This window comes from Amphiura filiformis, chromosome 16, assembly GCF_039555335.1.
Source record: "Amphiura filiformis chromosome 16, Afil_fr2py, whole genome shotgun sequence".
NCBI classification, from domain to species: Eukaryota; Metazoa; Echinodermata; class Ophiuroidea; order Amphilepidida; family Amphiuridae; genus Amphiura; species Amphiura filiformis.
Window position 1 is genome coordinate 50,610,397 of NC_092643.1, and position 18,694 is coordinate 50,629,090.

At 36.4% G+C, this 18,694-nt stretch overlaps 1 protein-coding gene across 1 annotated transcript in view; it reads left to right on the forward strand.

The window, feature by feature from the left end:
* The window catches only part of LOC140136153 (ribosome assembly protein METTL17, mitochondrial-like), a 31,362-nt gene extending 16,882 nt beyond the window's left edge, over positions 1 to 14,480 (forward strand). The window contains exons 9-12 of the mRNA XM_072157858.1: positions 8,475 to 8,570; positions 10,229 to 10,388; positions 11,103 to 11,223; positions 13,689 to 14,480. Of these exons, the coding sequence (XP_072013959.1) occupies positions 8,475 to 8,570; positions 10,229 to 10,388; positions 11,103 to 11,223; positions 13,689 to 13,941 (630 nt within the window). The 3' untranslated portion in view covers positions 13,942 to 14,480. The remainder of the gene's footprint in view (positions 1 to 8,474; positions 8,571 to 10,228; positions 10,389 to 11,102; positions 11,224 to 13,688) is intronic.
* Positions 14,481 to 18,694: the final 4,214 nt, after the last annotated feature.

An 18,694-nucleotide genomic window follows, 5' to 3' on the forward strand; every position in this document is an offset into this window, starting at 1 on the left:
GACGAGTTGCGTTGAGTTGCGGCAAAAGTAATCGATATATCGGCATCGCAAAGCAACGCATCTCAAATGCGGTGGTAGTATGAACGAACCTTTAGGCGATGAAAACATCATACACACGTCCTCGGTTAGATAGCAAAACACAATTTCCACGTTTGGAGGCAAACACAGACAGGGGTGTGTGTGTGTATGTGACAAATTTGGTTAAAGTTTTGGTTAAAGTTTGCTTTCCGCCTATTTTCTCGGAGACTATGAGACGCACGTTCCTCAAACTTGGTGGGTGGGTGCATCTTGACCCGAGACAGAACCGGTTTGTATTGGTTAGTGGGTCAAGGTCACTGAGGTCATCTGAGGTCAAATTAGTAAAAACTAATGGGCATGAAACTTGGTGGGTACAGTCAACATTTAAAGCCAAATTTTTGGAAGGTCATTTCGACGTCAGCAGGGGTCATTTGAGGTCAAATTAGTAAAACCAGTCGTATGGGCATGAAACTTGGTGGGTACAGTCAACATTTTAAGCCAAATTTTTGGAAGGTCATTTCAAGATCACCAGGGGTCATTTGAGGTCAAATTAGTAAAAACTGTCGGATGGGCATGAAATTTGGTGGGTACAGTCAACATTTGAAGCCAAATTTTTGGAAGGTCGTTTCGGGGTCACCAGGGGTCATCTGAAGTCAAATTAGTAAAAACTGTTGTATGGGCATGAAACTTGCTGGGTACAGTCAACATTTAAGATCGGCAAATTTTTGGAAGGTCATTTCGGGTCACCAGGGGTCATTTGAGGTCAAATTAGTAAAACCAGTCGTATGGGCATGAAACTTGGTGGGTACAGTCAACATTTAGAGCCAAATTTTTGGAAGGTCATTTCAGGGTCACCAGGGGTCATCTGAGGTCAAATTAGTAAAAACTGTTGCATGGGCATTACACTTGGTGGGTACAGTCACCATCAGCCAGATAATCGTGCCCAGCCGATAACCGCCAAATTCATTTACCTCTACCAAAAGTAATTGCAAAAGCAGGTGGTCGCTAAAGCAGGCGAGACTCGTGGTTCGAGAACCTCATTGTCTGTACAAAATATTTTGTCTAACAGCACCACCTACGATCAACCATGGAAGTGGCTACTACTTCCATGGATCAACAACATACATTGATCACTGTAGTCTGTAGTACCTTCCTCAAGTCAGTAAAGTAAAGTCAAATTTTGAGATCTCAAAAACTGTTAATTTTTGCAGGAATCTGTTATGCTAGTTGGATCCTTGCATCATTTCCTTTTTGAAAAGAGGAGTCGCATCCAGAGACTCCTTATTTTTTGATTTTGGCCATTTTGGACTCCTTAAATCACAAGTTAAAAGTGACCAAACGGTCCGATAAAAACTCCATGGACTCCTTAATTATTTTTAGGATGCACGGAGGCGTAAATCAGTAGGCCCCCTATAAAGTTTAGAATTTCGGACAGATGGACTCCTTAGATTCTCATTGGACCCCTTAAATGTTGGTTTTGCAGGTACCAAAGGGTCCAGAAAAATTAAATTGGACCCTTTGATTTTTTGTGCCTGTGCTATCCCTGTTGAAAATGTATACTTTTATATACTTCTCATCATTACATTTAGAGATACAATAAAAAACAATATCTAAATTACTGACTCGAGGAAGATACAGACTATATATAATGTCTATTGCATAATACATGTATTGTACAAACCCGCTCTGAAAGTGTAAATCCTATCCTATGTGTTTACTGCTAGTCCCCTATCATGCCAAATTTGACAACCTTGTTGTGTGATAAGAATAATCAGAAAAAATATGACGATACTTTTAATTAATCTATCTTCGTTTTTAGGTTTAATCTTGTCTTTAAGTCCAGTTTTTTTAACCGCATTGTGCCAATTTGGAATCAGCTTCCCCTTAGTGTTAGGTCCTCTTCATCTTTTTCTGTTTTTAAAAGCAATGTGGTTAATTTTTTGCATTCTCATTTTGAGTTAAATTTTCGGCCGGCTGACATTTGTATGCGTGGGTTTCCGTGTATGCAGCTATGCTATTTGTAGGGTGTCTTAATTAAATTTTTGATCTTGAGGTGGGATGGTCTTAGAGGTGATATGCACCTGTTCATCCCAATCCTCTACACTGGTATCTCTCCTACATGTGCTGGATCCGTGATGCATTTTATTCACATGTATATATATATGTCTTTTATACTTTTACTTTGTGCAATATATTTATCCATCTTTTATCTAATTTTGTTATTTGATATTGTATCCAGTGTATGAAGCTAAATAAATAAATAAAATAAATAAATAAATTTATGAGATTGCTTTCTGTGACATTTGACATTTTTTATGCTTATTCCAAAAGTGCAAAGTTCTGAATTTTGATGAATTTTAGGGTGCTCTGGTTCAGCAAATTGATGAATTATGAATTTTGTAGGCCCCTGAAAAGGTCTTTAGTCACCTGCTTGGGTTCATAAAAAATATTTTTTTACATTTTACAGACTTATCTAGCAAAATCATCAAAAAGCTGTGGCTTAACTCCTATGCGCTCTGGGGCCTCGCCCCGGGCACCCAGGCAAAAGGGCACCCAGGCCTGGATACCCTTTCGACACGATAATACTTTGTTATAGGAAAGAAGTGGAAATCTTTACCCACCATGCATAGAATTACTCTTTATTTGGATGCCCCCTTTAACACAAAATTTTCGCTCGCTTTGCGCGCATTGCAACGTAAGTTGTCATTTGAAATTCAACTTGATTATACAAAATTATTGGTATTTATGCACATTTTCGCGTGCCCACGCGTAATTGTTTTAGGAAGAGGGGTATTTTATATTCTTGCATTTTGTATTCCAGGGCACCACAACCCCTAGCTATGTCACTGCAGCTAGTGACAAATCTTCTAAAGTATAAAGACATTGGAGAAGATGAAAACATTTTTTTGAACTTTAAATTCATTGAAACATGAAATAAATTTGATCTGAAACACTATTGGTAAGTTATTCGGTAGGTCTATGGCTTTCAATACCAAAATTGATTAGCTTTGCACTATGCACACCCTTGATCAGGGGCACCCGATCTACTTTCGCCCCCCGGGCACCCTGACCCAAAGTTACGCCACTGTTAAAAAGTTGATAAATCATTCAGGTAAAAAAAAATGCATCAGGCATTGCATTTCCAACCTCCTTTAAGCCCTTTTTTCTTTGCCTTATCAATCCTCGACAAATCTACGATCAACTCGTACAGGTTTACGAAGTTTCATCTTCAATTGATTCCAGAACAACTCTTGCCCAACCAGATCTTCAGGCCACTTCAACACTTCCTTGTAACATAATAACTGACGAAGCAACAATGTCTTTTTACGATCAGGAATTTCTCCAATCTGTACAAGAATGAGTACATCAACATTGTCTGTTACCATTCGCATCCGTGCAAAATGTAGCTGATAATGACACCATCCGTCATCCATAAAATTCTCTGATAAAACTGCAATAGTTTTGCGACTTTGCTGAATGCCATGACATATGGCGTTGAGAATATAATGCCCTGCTGGAATGTCACCTCTTTCTTTAAGACAAAGCCGGAACCGTTCTGGTCCATCTTCAATGTTTGCAATGAGTTGATCATTTATCCATGCTTCATTATCTTTGTGGTAGGCAACATAAGCATGATATCGACGTCGCATGATTGGTGCTTCATATGGGGCATCAACATCCTCTTCATCATCGCTATTGATGTCAGCATCATCATCATTATCTATATATTGCTGATATCTTCTCTGACAACACAAAGTCCAGCATTTGTAATGTAGGCTCCAACGACATTTATAAATTACAGAAACTATTACCCCAATTACAAGTAAACCTGACACACTTGGGGCAATGTAGCGTTCAAGATGCAGACTACAGTCTAAACTAAATTCTGTGATACCAAGATTCTCTCTGATTGCAGGAGACTTGCACATGTATGTAGGCTGTGGAGCTATGTATGTTTTTGTATCTGTCATTATCCAACGTTGCAGGGGTTGTATATCACAGTTGCAAAAAAATGGTACATCTCCGAATTCAACATGCAGCAAGTTGTATGGCTTTTTCATCAGAAAGGCCGGTAACGTAGTTATTGCATTGCCGGATACAATGAGTGTTTGTAGACCACCATGGAGCCCTTTCAAAGAATTCAAATTGGCAAGTTTGTTTCCAGCCAAATTAAGATAGATGATATTCATCATGTGATGAAATTGGTCCTCTGGCAGGCTTTCTATTGCATTGTGACTGAGATCCATGGATTTGAGGTTTACCAGTGAAGAAAAGTCATTTCCACTGATATCCCCAATATTATTACTGCTCATATCTAAATTTTGTAGGCTCTGAATCTCAAGAAGAAATTGGTCAATTGATGTCAATTTGCATTTGGTTAATGTCAGTTGTTCTAAATTGACAATCGCTATGTCAAATTTAAATATGTTTCCTTGTGAGTCAGATATGGAAAGTGATTTGAGACGTGAGCAGTTACCCCACACAAATGAACGTGCAACATTAAATCGGAGTTTACTGAAGGTAATGTTCTCAATTGCAGGATATGAACTACACAATGGAATACGATATCGATCTATCGCTAGTTCAGTGATTTTTTCAGCTGCTGAAATACTGATGGATCTGAAGGACACAATGGTGGTTGTAGTGTGAAACAAAATCAACCTAGTCAGGTGTAATCTTATATCATTCAAATACAAATGAGTCAGATTGCCAAATGATCCAAGGTCTGTAATAATAATGGGATTACTTGAGATATCCAGGGATTTCAATCTGAAACCTGCATGGTGGCTATCATAGCCAATCTCCGGTATATTATTATAGCTCAAATCCAAGTATTCTAGGGAGTCTGCAAGCACTCCCAGGGCTTCATAAGGAAATTCAGTTAGACCATTATAACGAAGGTTTAATAACTTGAGTTGTGATAAGCCTCGAAAGGCATACTTGTACAGTATAGTAAGACTACTGAACATACTTGCTATATTCAACATACGTAGATATGGAAACATATTAAATGCATCATCTTTAATTATCATTTGATGACCATAAGATGAAGTACTTATAATCAGCAATACTGACACAGATGATTTCAATGACTCGTCCATCACTGTTTGAAACTCGGCATCACCAGCTACAGCTAGGTCCAGACCAGATAGTGAAGGTGGTAACATTGTGATTAGTTCTGACCATTTGGTTTCATTCCAATATTCAGTATAATCATCTGGACTATTATACACATCATATGATGCGTCATACTCTATGAGACTAGTCATATTCCGAATAGAGCAAGTTATATAGTCAAGTTCATTGATATGCATTCTTAGTGTTGATAGCATTTGGAGACCTTCTATTGCTTTACATGGAGTAGAGGTTAAATGGTTAACATTTAAAGCTAAGTAGTTTAGATGAGTAAGATTCATAAACAATGTATCTGGTAAACTTGATATGTTATTAAAGGATAGATCTAAGTATTCCAGACTGATGAGATCTACAAATAATATCTCTGGTAAGCTTGATATGACATTGTTGGATAGATTCAAGTGAGTCAGATTAGTCAAACCATGGAAAATAGAATCAGGCAATGACTGTATTTTATTATAGGGCAAGGTAAGTTCTTGCAACTCATGTAATCCACTAAATGCTGATGATGGTAAACTGGTCAAGCTGCTTGAAGTCAAATCTAACTTCTTCAGCAATGCGTTTGAGCGAAATGGACTTCCATGCAAGGTAAGAAGGTTTTGATGGTTTAGATCTAGAGTTGCCAGTTTATTCAATCCAGTAAATGTATCATTCCTGATATTGGATATATTGTTGTGGCTCAAATCTAAACTCCGAAGTGAAGCGAGATGGATGAAATTCTTCCCATACAAAGTTCCAAGTTGATTATAACTCAAATCTAAACTCTCAACATTGCGATCTTGTAGCAGTGGAATACTTGTAAGTTGCCTATTGCTACAGTCTAACTCAGTGCTGCTGTATACCTTACATGGCAAACCCTTTGGGTATTTGAAGTTAATGGATGATGATGCCACTGTAAAAGCCAGCACCACAAACATCCAAATCAGAGAGAACTTCATGATGGACCCCTTTTTCTGTCAACAATTAAGACAAAGTCAAAGCAAAAACAGTCGGTCAAAAATTTGTGAACACTGGATGTTTTAAGATAATGCGTAACTTTCTGCCCTGTTTGGTAGGCTGCAGTACTGCGGTAGCAAATCAATAGCTAGTCTATCTTCATAGCTTCTTTCAAATAAAAGAAGCTGATATACATGATTTTGAAACCAAGAAATTAATAACTGTACAGCAAGTGTTCAAATTCAAATGAATTATAGGTACCTGAGGGAGGCTATACCCAACAAACAAACGGAAGTACCGGAAATTAAAAGTGTTTGAAATGTGTAGGTTAATTGGTTTCTGTTTTTGTTTCGGTCAGTAAAAAAGCTACCTAGTGGTAAATTGGGCTATTCCAGTTGAACTCCATTACACCCCCTATGTTAGACATGACCTTCATTCCATTCAGGTAACCCCATTTGAAATTCACACTGGAAGGTTTAGGTCATATCTTCCATGGGGGGCATGGATTTTAAGTGGAAAAGCCCTTAGTGATATCCATTTCTAAGAGATACTAAATAGTACTACTATGTGTGGTGACATTGTTTTGCAAGAAAGTTGTTCTCTGTACTACAGTTAACTGTCTGTCAAGTTTCTTGTTACAGTGGGTGTATGTGACATGATCAAGGGGAATGTGTCATATGTCGGCAATTTTCAATTCAGAGTTTTTTACATCCTTTTCTGGCAGTGTACAAATTCTACATTTTGATGCAAACCCCATCAAAATCGGACATCTGGTTACCGAGTTATGAGCAATTTATCAATGGTTGAAAACCAATATAAAAGAAAAGAATTTGAACACTGTTTTTGCCAATATCGCAAAAACAATTATAGCGACATTTAACTTGATCATATCACATATGTGATCTTAACTAAACCACGGAAGTGATGATCCCTGAATTACTGTAAAAGTGGTTATTTTTGTGTGTGTAAATTTTCACGCTTTGACAATTTTTATCCATTTCACTTGTTTTAAAATTTTCAATTTTTGAGTTTACTCGCATAGACCTATGCCTAAAAAACATATTTGCATGTTTTTATTTTTGCCGTAGCTGCATGGAGCACAAAAAGTGCGAAAATTAATGTACCGCAAAAATTAATGTGGAGACTTCACAAGAATACCATTCTATGTACTACAGTTAAGTGTTTGTCAAGTATCCTGTTACAGTGGGCTGTGTGATCTTGTGATTTCCATTTCCAAGAGATGCCATATTCTAGCCCTACAGATAACTGTCAGTCAATCATCCTGTTAGGGTAATGAAAGTCGATTCCCAGTTTCCCGTTACCCTACTCCGCTCAAAACAATTTGCTGGCCAAATATTTCATTATTTTGAATAAGATGTTGATTTCTAACAAACTTTAACATACAAATAAATAATTGTGGTTTAAAAAATATCATAAATCTATTTATGTTGATTTTCAGGGATTTTCTTTGCAGTAGGAGCATGGTATATGGTTAATAATGAATTATTAATGAATACCTACTCAATTGTCTGTCCCGCACTTTTGATCTGCTCTGATCTCATCCCGTAAAAAATATTGTGAAACTTTTGATAATAGTTGTAGAATCACCTTCATGTGGTTGTACACTACATCTGTAAACTACAAACCGTGATTTATCACATGTATACATGGGTAGTTATTGGTTTACACCTGTAACAGATGCAATAATGAAATGGTATAAAATAATGAATAATGAAATGGTCACCTACACAGTCATGAAAAATAATGTAACGGGAAACTGGGAATTGACTTTCATTAGCCTTACAGTGGACCTATCTGATCATAACTAGAAATACTGCAAGTCATCAGGCATATCCTTTAATCCTTAGAAAAAATTAAAGAAGCTTAATATTTAGGCTTACCACTTTCTCAATAAATCAAGACACCATACTCTATAGACCTATTTCAAATCAACCTTGCAGGGTGTATGATACAGTATGTATCACCACTGATCACAGCATGAAACCAAAGGACAGGGAAAATGTGCGATGCATTTTGGGTACAATCGGGTAGAATTTGGGGTATAATCCATAATGATCTGCAACGCAATCCATGTTAAAAAAGTATAGAAAATTGGCCGTCTTGCAAGAAAATATAGAAGAAAAACAGTAAAATTTGTTTAATATTGTATATATTTGAACTTTTTGGGAAGGAAAAATCATGCATTTTGGTAAAAAATGCGCAAATTGCGCATTTTCAAAAACTGGCGCGCGCATTTTACTAAAAAATTAGCCCATTTTCCCTATGCTTAATGAAACCATAGAAGTCATTTGATCAAATACTGCAAAGAACTAGAGCAGTTAGCTTGACTAATTAGTATTTTATCTCCTGCTAATTATAAACAGAGAGAAAAGGAACAAAGTGTGGATGGTGAGGACAGATTACAAGAAGAGAGAAATACACTAGGACTTAATACCCAAGTTGGACATGTGTTTGCTCCGGTAAGTTGTGATTTGATATGACAACCATATTTAATTTTGTTTTATAATGAGAAATACATAGTTAAGGTGTCGGCAGGACCAAAAGCAGTTGGTACAAACGTTTCTGATCAGTGTGATATGCTCAATTGTTGGCTATGCTTGCCTGACCTGTAAAAATGCCCTGACCAGCTATCTAAGGCAATCCCCTTCATCAGGTCACTTGTGCCAGGTTGAAGCTGTCAGCATTACACAGCGATATTTCCCTACCCAAAAAATAGCGCCATCTCTTGATATACGGGAATGTTTGATGGCGATATTTTGAGGCGTTTCCGAAACATCCCGAGTAACTGAACTATGAAAAACTATCCATACAAAAAATTTCAAAACAAAACCTGGCATGTAAAAGATCATCTCACAACTCTCATATTCCCAAGAATACATACTGTATTGTAAAAAATAAATGGGTTGATATTTGAATAGATTCTAGCCATTTCCGAAGGGCTATTTTGATAAAATTTTCATCAAAGGCCTATATGATGATGACATTTTGTATTCCAGTTTTACAATATTTTTCGAGTTTTGTTGAAAATTTTGGAAGTTTTCTAGGGTCTATGCAAGTACAATGCACAGATACATGCATATGGCATCTTCCGCCTTTTAGGCGGATTTTTCCGCCTTCAACCATCAATTTGGTCATATCTTCGGATTTTATCGGACCTGCCTTTTACTACATATTCAATGCCTCGGCATGCGATCGGATGTATTACAGCACACAGACATACTTAAAGGGGCATTTCGTGATCCACAGCCTCATCCCCCCACTTTTCTCAAAAAAAGTTGAGATTTTTATATCACTGGAAACCTCTGCCTACATAATGTTTATTTACAAAATATTTCTTGCAGATTAATTAGCTTTTGCAAAGATATCGTGAAATTTGAATTTCGTTCTGGTGCACCAGAACGAAATTACAACGCATTGTCTATGGAGCAGTGTAATACACATAATCATGCATAACTCACAAACGCAAAATCGGAATCAACTGAAATTTTGGGAATAGGCTTTTTTCGTGGATATATACTGAAAAATGTCATAAAAAGAGGATGCTAGGATCACGAAACACTCCTTTAAACAGGTAGAGGTTTATAAAAGCGAGTTTCAGTTTGCAGTTAAGTACAGAATAATAGCATGGAATTAACTATACCCCATGGTATCAGTTAAACTCTAATGTTCCTACAGCGAATTTTTATAAACTCATCACAAGAATACTCTGTTAGCAATATGAACAAAAGAGTTTATCCGAGTATTCATGATACCAGCATGGTAGCCCTCATGATAAATGCCTGGTATTGTCTCTTGAACATGCTTTGGCCGTGCTTGGTACATCCTTGACAAAAGGTACAATGCAGTCTTGGGTTCGAGTCCAGTAGAGAAATAATAATTTGGTACATGGTCAATAGGTGAAATATCGCTGTGCGTTATCTCCCTGATTTCAACTGTTTAATGCCTAGATATGCTTGACATAAAAAGAAAAGAAAGCCCAGTTTAAGATGCAGGAGGAAACTGGAGTACCTGGGGAAAACTTGTGAGAGCGAGTATGGAGTGGAAAATAAATGCACCTGAAGTTGATATTTCATTAATAAAACCCTTTCTTTTCTGTGTTTCTCATTATACTTTCTAGTGTCAACATGACCATGCATGTCCAGTGTTGAATAAGGGTACCAAAGTCCCCTGCAACTTTGAGCAGAAATTTTTTTCTGAGTTGCTAGGCAACTCTGCAGTACCATCAAGAGAAAGATTCTCATATATTGTGCTGAGAAAAGGTGATAGGCAAACAAAAGGTAAGGTCTTCACATTAGGGTGGTATTGGATGCATTTTCTAGAAATTAGAAAATGCTTTGAGCATGTTTTAACAGGTTAATTGAGTAGGGTAAAGTACACTGATCAATATGCCTTTTGTTTGGAGAAAATCGGACATACGGTTTCCATAATACATCAATTTATATTTTCTTTGTATCCTATTGTTTTTGTCAATAATCAATATAGTTAATGAACTAAAAGGACTGGAAAGGCTCATTAATATGTAATTTTTACCAATATTTTGCTAAAAATCAATGCATAAATGTTCAGGGTACTTTTATTTTGCATAATTTTGCCCTGAAACTTGGTCAAAGTGTTTCTAATATGTTCTAATGTATTATATAGTGAAGCCGCCCTCTAATTTGCATATTTGCATAATTAATGAGCTAATTTGCATAAATGCTAATTGTGGGGGGAAGGGGTGTCTTGGGGTGTGGTGGTGGTGTGTGTTGGCTAGCTATACCACTGCCTAGATCCATCTTGGAGTTGGATGGGGTCTGATGATATCATCTGTTACAAAGTTCCTTTTATGTGTTAACCATAGCATATACGCATGCGACATCAAGCGTGTGCATAGGACCTAATACGTGCTGGACGGTTAGCAGTACACTTAATTTGTAAAAGAAAATCTGCAAAATATTATAGCGGTGTGTACCTTCCAAATGCGCTAACGCTTCTATTGCTTCATGTTTCAGATGCCCATTGGCCTCGTATTACACAACCAGTAATGCCTCGTTCAAAGCATGTTGTGTGTCAATTGTGCTGTGCTAATGGGCAGTTAGAGCAGGCTACCATCACAAAGACTAAACATGGCAGGTGAGTAAAGATAATATGATCCAATCAAACCAAAGGCATCCAGAGAAGATATCTCACATTTCCCACAATGCATTTCTTTCGTATTCATCAATGCAGCATGGGTCAAAAGTGACAAAAATACCTCAATTCAGTATCAAAGTTACGTAATGTTACTATGTCAACAGGATCACACGCTTATGTAATGTAGTAATGAACCACAATCGAAACAAACACCACACAAAGTATATGGCACTTGATGGCATACCAAAATAGCATGATCCTGTAACCAAGAAAATTGCGCAACGACTTTGATGGTGAATTAGCAGCACTAATCCAGATCTTGCAACTACGGTATTTCTTGTCACTATCAACCCATGTTGCACTGAATAGCGAATCAGTACAGCGAAGAAATGTATTGTGGGATGTGTAGGATATCTTCTTTGAAAGACATTAACCCTATTCTATTACCCCCACAAATGTGGTATATTTGAGTGGTGTGGAGGTATCATATTAACTACTACGTTGCAGTTGGCAAGCTTGGACTTTAAGCTTTTAGAAAAACAAGTTTAATAATTAATTATGCAGGTTTTTTGTTGATAGAGAAATGATAAATTATCAAAACTGTTCAAAAGATAAGACCTTATTTGTTTAAATAATTTTTTTACATGCATATTAAGCCATTTCGTGTCATATGGCACAGAGTTGATGGGGGTAATAGAATAGGGTTAATTAATTGTGAAAATGAGGTATAGGCAAAAATAAGGTGCAAAAAACAATAGAATACATAAGAAATGTGTCTTTATATCAAGGGCTCAGCGGAACACAGCCTCATCTGCATTTTTGGCAAAATGTGATGTTGGTACCAAAATTGTCAGTTAAAAAGGGCTACCTGTGATAATAAAGATTTATGTCACTTTTATATTAATCCTGATTAAACCATAGACCAGTAAATTATCCAACAGGTGTAACTTGTTGTGCTTTTAAAAGCTCATAACTTTGTAACAATGCAAGTGTGTCATAGGGATGTTCAGGTGCTTTGTTACTGAGCACATTGATAGTACCGTAACCACTCGGGTATTAGTCCACCCCTATTTTTCAAACCATTCAGGGAACAAGGGTGCACTCGGGTATAAGCCCAGTAGTCATTTTGGCTTAATTCTTAAATCATATCAATGCTTTTCTTTCACATTTAAGAACAAATATTTAAAAAATATCAGTTAAAAATTAACATTCCATACAAATTTTTAAACAATTGAGAAAGATAATAGAAATTATTGATACATTGAGCATATACAAATGGGGAAGATTTTTCTTATTTTTAAATTCAACTACTAGCCCCTCCCGGTTATAAGCCCACCCACCCGTCCCCCCATTTTTGAAGTGAAATTGCCCATCTAGGAGGGTGGGCTTATACCCGAGTGGTTACAGTAATAATAACTCAATTTTAAAATTTCCCCATTTGGATTAGATTGTGTCACATATATCTTAAAAATTATTTTATTAAAAACTTTTGTGGGAGGGCCAATCTCAGGGAGGGAAGATATCTTGCACTTCCCACCAAGCATTTTTCCCATTTCAATTTTTCTGTACTGATTTGCTATTTAGTGCAGCATGGGTCGAGAGTGAGGAAATATACCTCAATGAACAGAGCGCATCCTTGCAAAATGTGTTTGTTTCTTGACTAGCAACCCATGTTTAGCTAGTCTATTCTCAAAATGAAAACAAAGGGAACCTGCACAAAGTAAGTGGGAGTGTCATTTGATGAAATGAGTGGGTGTATCGTGCTGCCAAGGATTCTGGGATATCTTCTTTGGACCAATCTTGTATTCAGGTTAAATGATGTTAGAATTCTTAATTGTGCTCAATAAAGCCAAAAAAAAAGAAGATGTTTGCTTACCCTCAACCGACCGACCCTAATTCTGGAAATCAGGAAAAGGTTTTTTTTCTATTTACTGTACAAAAGAATACAGACCCTATTTTTGGAAATTCCTGAAAAAGTTTTTTTTTTTCTTTTCAATTTTTGCACTCTGAAGAAAAAAAAAAAAAATTATTTTAGAGCTTGTGTTCAACATTTTAGTTGTTTTGTAATGTTAGTTGATTCATTTTGACACCAAAATTGTCTAATTTTTCATATTTTGAGCCTTAATTAATACAAACAGAGTTTGCTAGTACCGGTAATTAAAAAAAAAAAAAGAAGAAAAAAAAAAAAGAAATCCCGACCGACCGACCCAATTGTTAAAATTCAATTGAGGGCAAGCAAACATTTTTTTTCTTGGCCTAATAGACATGTATCTTGATCTTGATTATCTTAATTAACTAAACCATTTAGATCTAATTATCATTGTTAAATGTGCAGCATACATGGTCTTCCTTTTCCAAAATTCAAATAAATAACTCATCTTGTCAAGTTGGACTCTCTATTTATGGAGCTGAAATTTGTTGAGAAAACAAAAATGAAAATCTTGTCTGTTTCATTTCATTTACAGAGATCTGTATCGCTGTGCGCGTACATCAAGCTGGGGCGACTTACTGCCTATCTCCAGATCAGAGGGTGACATGCTGCCTGTAACAGAGCAAACAAAGTCAGACAATAAAGAATTGTTGCATAGCATAGAAATGAATGAAATGGAACAATCTGAAAATGGACTGGATAATGAGAGGACTATTTCACAAGAAGGTCACAGCAACGAACAAGTAAATGAAATTGTAGCACATGACTCGCCAGTGGAAAGAAGATAACATTTACTTGAATAGTTAACAATACTTTGAAAAAAGTATATATGTTATCGTGATGGATATGTTATCATGATGGAACCTGCAGACATATTTATGATGGTCAAGATGTGTATCGTGAGGATACTTGAGCTTTGTATCGTGAGGATACTTGAGCTTTCTCATAAAAATTCCAACAACTCGTTGTTAATGTGGACAATTGTGACATTTGGAATCAAATGCACAGCTGTGTGATAACCACATCACACAAATCAATTAAAATACTACTCCCTCCTATAGTCTGAGAGTAACAGCACATTTGATTTTCCACTTGCGCATGCTAACCTAATCTTGCGGGGCGTTAGCGTATACACATGCGTAGAAGCGCAATTTGTCTGTACGCTGGCTACGCAACCGCATGAACATATTGATTTGAATCTGCCACTGGAAAATCCAACATGGCGTTACTCTCAACTTAAAACAAGATGGACTATATTTAAGGGAACTGGAATGAGCGTTTTGAGCGTTTCGACAGCATTTTTTGTGGGACATGAGAGCACATCAGACCTATCAAATTGCATTCTGAATACGAAGAATATCTTTCTGATATCAAATAATTAACATGCAATTCGATATGTCTGATGTGCTCTAATGTCCCACAATAAATACTGTCTAAACGTTCATACCCCTTCCCTTAAGAGATAAAAACTTTTGATACCTAGTACAAATTAGGTATCAAATTTTACAAAAAATAACCAGGCTTCATTTTGCTGTTTGAGTTATCTCCTAATAAATAAAGGGGATTAGGCACGTGCATTTGTCAAATCGTGAGATTTGGACAAAAAGAAATGCAGAAATTTTTTTTATTACAAAAAAAAAAATTTTTAGTTTTACCAGAAAAATTCGGCGAAATTCAGATATTTTTCTCCAAAAACCATGAAAAAAGTCGGAATAAAATTTTTTTTTAAATCACATTTCACATTTTTGTTTTCAAACCACTCGTGAGCTTTGAGACAAACCATTGTTTTTTTGGCCTTACATGTATTTACCTTTTGTGGCATATTTATTTGATGAAGCTCTTCTTTGTCTTCCAATGTTGTATTCAGTTCATTAGATGTAATAAAAAGTGCTAATAATTGACAATTAGAAAAAGGCTTATTTTGAACTTCTAGTTCATTTCTTCTGATCATTTAGAGTAATTTTGTGTTTTCTGACTTGCATCAGGATCATCACCCAAACATAAAGAAAATGATAAAAAAACATGTAAAGTTTAAGGGGCAAAATTTCAAACATGCTTAATTCATGTTTAAGGGGTGTTTTTTGCTCAAAATGGCGAACCCAGTTCAGGGCATTTTTAACATTTCTGGTCGCGCATATTTACACTATGAAACTTAAGTGCCCCCTCCACGCCTTCCACTTCTTGGATAATCTACTGTTGTTCTGTTTTCTCATCATGTGTCAAACGTAGTGAAGCTTTGCTGATCCAATTTTTCCGATCAGCCAGTTATTACATATAATGAAGTCCTATCTTGTCAGAACACTCAAGAGATGTCACAAGAATGTGAAGGAAATGGGCAAATATTTTAATAGGATCATATAAACAGGATTCATGACTTGTTTGTGGCCTGCAGGTTATGATTTTAGACAGTGGGTACAGATATAAATTTATACTATTTGTTTACTGTCTTAAAAACTTATACGCAGCTGGAGTTCTGAAAACCGTCAACACAAAATTTGACAAAAAATATTTTCTGGAAAATTTTGATAAAATGACTATTTTTTGTTGTTTAAACCAGTTTTCTGACATCAGGTGAATCATAGCTATACCTGAAAGCCTAAAAGTACTCCCAGAATATCAAAGTTGACCTACTATTACGGTACAACTTGTGTTGGATACCGACAGACTTCATAAGGCAACTGATCATATGACTAGCTAAACTGGTCATGTGATACTTGAAGTATCAGTTGACCGATTAAGTCTGACACAACAGAAAATTATGTGGATGACTGAGAATATTCACTATTTTTACTACCCGAATCTGTTGACTGTCGTACGGTACAATCCCCTAATTAACCACATGAAAAAAATACAGCAAAGACAACCATCTGTGATGTGTACACAAAATTTATTTTAATATCAAAACAACAGCAGCAATGATCTAACTGAAACTTTGACTTAGAATTTATAGAGTACATTATATGATACAATCTGACCATAATTATACCTTATAATACCAAGTTAACTCACATTTGCAGCAAGAAATTTTTGGTAAATGCTATATGCATAATAAAAGCAACATTGTTTGTCACCACACCCCCTCCCCCTTATTTTTCAACTGACAGAAACAATGGGCTATTCCATTTAAAATCCACACTACATGTGTGGAAGATTTAGCTAAAGTATTCCACAGAGGGAGTATCAATTTTGAATAGAATACACAATTGGGTAGCTTCCATTTGAAATACTCACACCAGTTGTGGAAGATACAGGTAAAGCCACAATACAGGGGGGAGTATGGGTTTCAAAATGAATAAGTCTGACCAATTACATTTGAAAAACATACTCCCCCCTGTGGAAGATATTTCCAAAATCTTCCACAGGGGTAGTGTGGATTTTAAATGGAATAGCCCATTAAGCCTATGTGGCTGATAATAGATGTTACTTTTAATATTTACAGACAATAATATTAGATAAATTATGTAACTTTATATCAGTGTACATAGGCAGTGTTTTTAAAATTGATAACTTGGTTATCATCTAGAAACAATGCACACAGGGCAACTGCAGTACGGTAACAAAAGTTAATCAAAATGAGTTACAAATAAACAAATTATGATTAATACAAAAACAAACTTTTTACTGAATTAAAATATTGCATATGAAGCACCCACAATATTCAAAATGCAATCGAAGCATTTAAGATCATAAGAAACAAAACAAATAAATCATAATAATAAACAAAACTTCTAAACCAAAACCAATATTTTTCCATCGGAAGAAAAATACTACAACATAACCAATGTTTCATTGGCAGAGTTTACGAAAATATTTCTATTCACTACAAAATGATAGCATCGGTGTCAAACTCATTGAAGTAGATCGCAGAACTGCGACTCATCCCGTTTGTGTATCACTTGCAGAAGGTAATAACTGGCACTACACATTGTAAATCTTTTGCATTTTTTGTCCCCAGCTGTGACAATCCAAAATGACCCGACTTCTCATAGCATTACACATGGGGGTAAATGGAGTCGCAGTTCTTCAAATTTCTTTAGTCAGCCTAAACACTAATGGCTTCCTTGTGAACACGAGTGTCTATCTACATGTATATCTACTTGTATAACAAATGCTTCATTATGAGAAATGTGGGTTTTTTATCCATTTATCCAAACTGACATCACACTTCCTTCTAAGCAATGAAACCATTTCTATGAATTTGTACATCTAAGAAAATGACAAGTTCACATTGTTACACCATGGTTGCACATTAGTATTCTCACAGAATGCTTTGAGTGACAGTGACTTTCAATAAAGTACTGTTCCTGTACGCGGTGCGGTGATACCATACCTATTTTGTCTGCAGACATGGCAGCAATATATCACCCCTGTGAAATGAGCCAAGCAAGCCTACAGAATATGCACATCAAAAGTGTACAACTGTAATTCTTGAAATTTTCTTTTTGGAATCAAACCATGAAAAGAAAGTATGATGCTGATGATCCATATACAGATCAGGTTACTACATGTAACAACAAACTTGATTAAATGGCGCTAAGTAATATATCTGGGTATTTATTACCTCATACCCAAACCCATTTTCCTAAATTTGGGGGAAATATCCATATTAAGGCAGGTCAAAGAGCTAACATTACTTTGCATTAGCAGTTGACTAGAATTACTTGAGTTTCCCACCGCCACCAGTCAGTGACATAGCGACATGCCCCCCCCCCCAGTGAAAATGTTGGGAAAATCTCATTGAAAGTTGCTGGCTGGTGCACACTCAATCAGGCTCTGTGCCCCCCTTGAATGACTTGTGCTATGCCACTGCCACCAGGAGCTGACACAATGGTTTCCTTGACAAACTGTCTTTCTAGCAGAATCTTCAAAACTTCAAGGGCACATTCTCAACTTTCATATCCAGAAATGGAGTTCACTTAGTATCAAGTAAAACATGCCGTCTCCTACAATCAGTGAAAAAAAATAGTTGGCACACTTGTTCAAAACAACTCAAATGCATGCCATACCAGAAGTAGTGAAGACGAGTGAAACTAAAGTACAGACTCTGTATCCCATCCTTCCTACCCCAATTCAATGTCTGATGATCTCACAGACAACTTGGCTTTGCCCAACATTGAATTGGGGGAGTAGGGACAGAGATTCACCAAAGACTTCCAACATTTTCTCCCATGATTGTAATCAGTAGGATGTGCAAGGAACCCAGCTTGCTCTAAATTCAAACTGAGACACAGGTGTGATTGTCCAAACAGTCCCAGCGGTTGCCATTCATGGTAAAAATCACTAATTATTTGTGATCAAAGTTGACTTTAACCCAACTACTTGTTTATACTGCATGAAGCTGTTATGAAATCAACTGTTAATTAGTATCAACATACCTTAGTCCCTTTCCTGATAGAGGGACTAGATGATGATGCCACAAATGTCACTAAAAAAGGCTCTGCTTGTAGCTAGCAATCATTTGGTATAATACGGCCAGGCAACAAACCTACGACTAAGCATTGTCACCACTTGATTAGGCAACCTAAATAATAATGTTGCCAA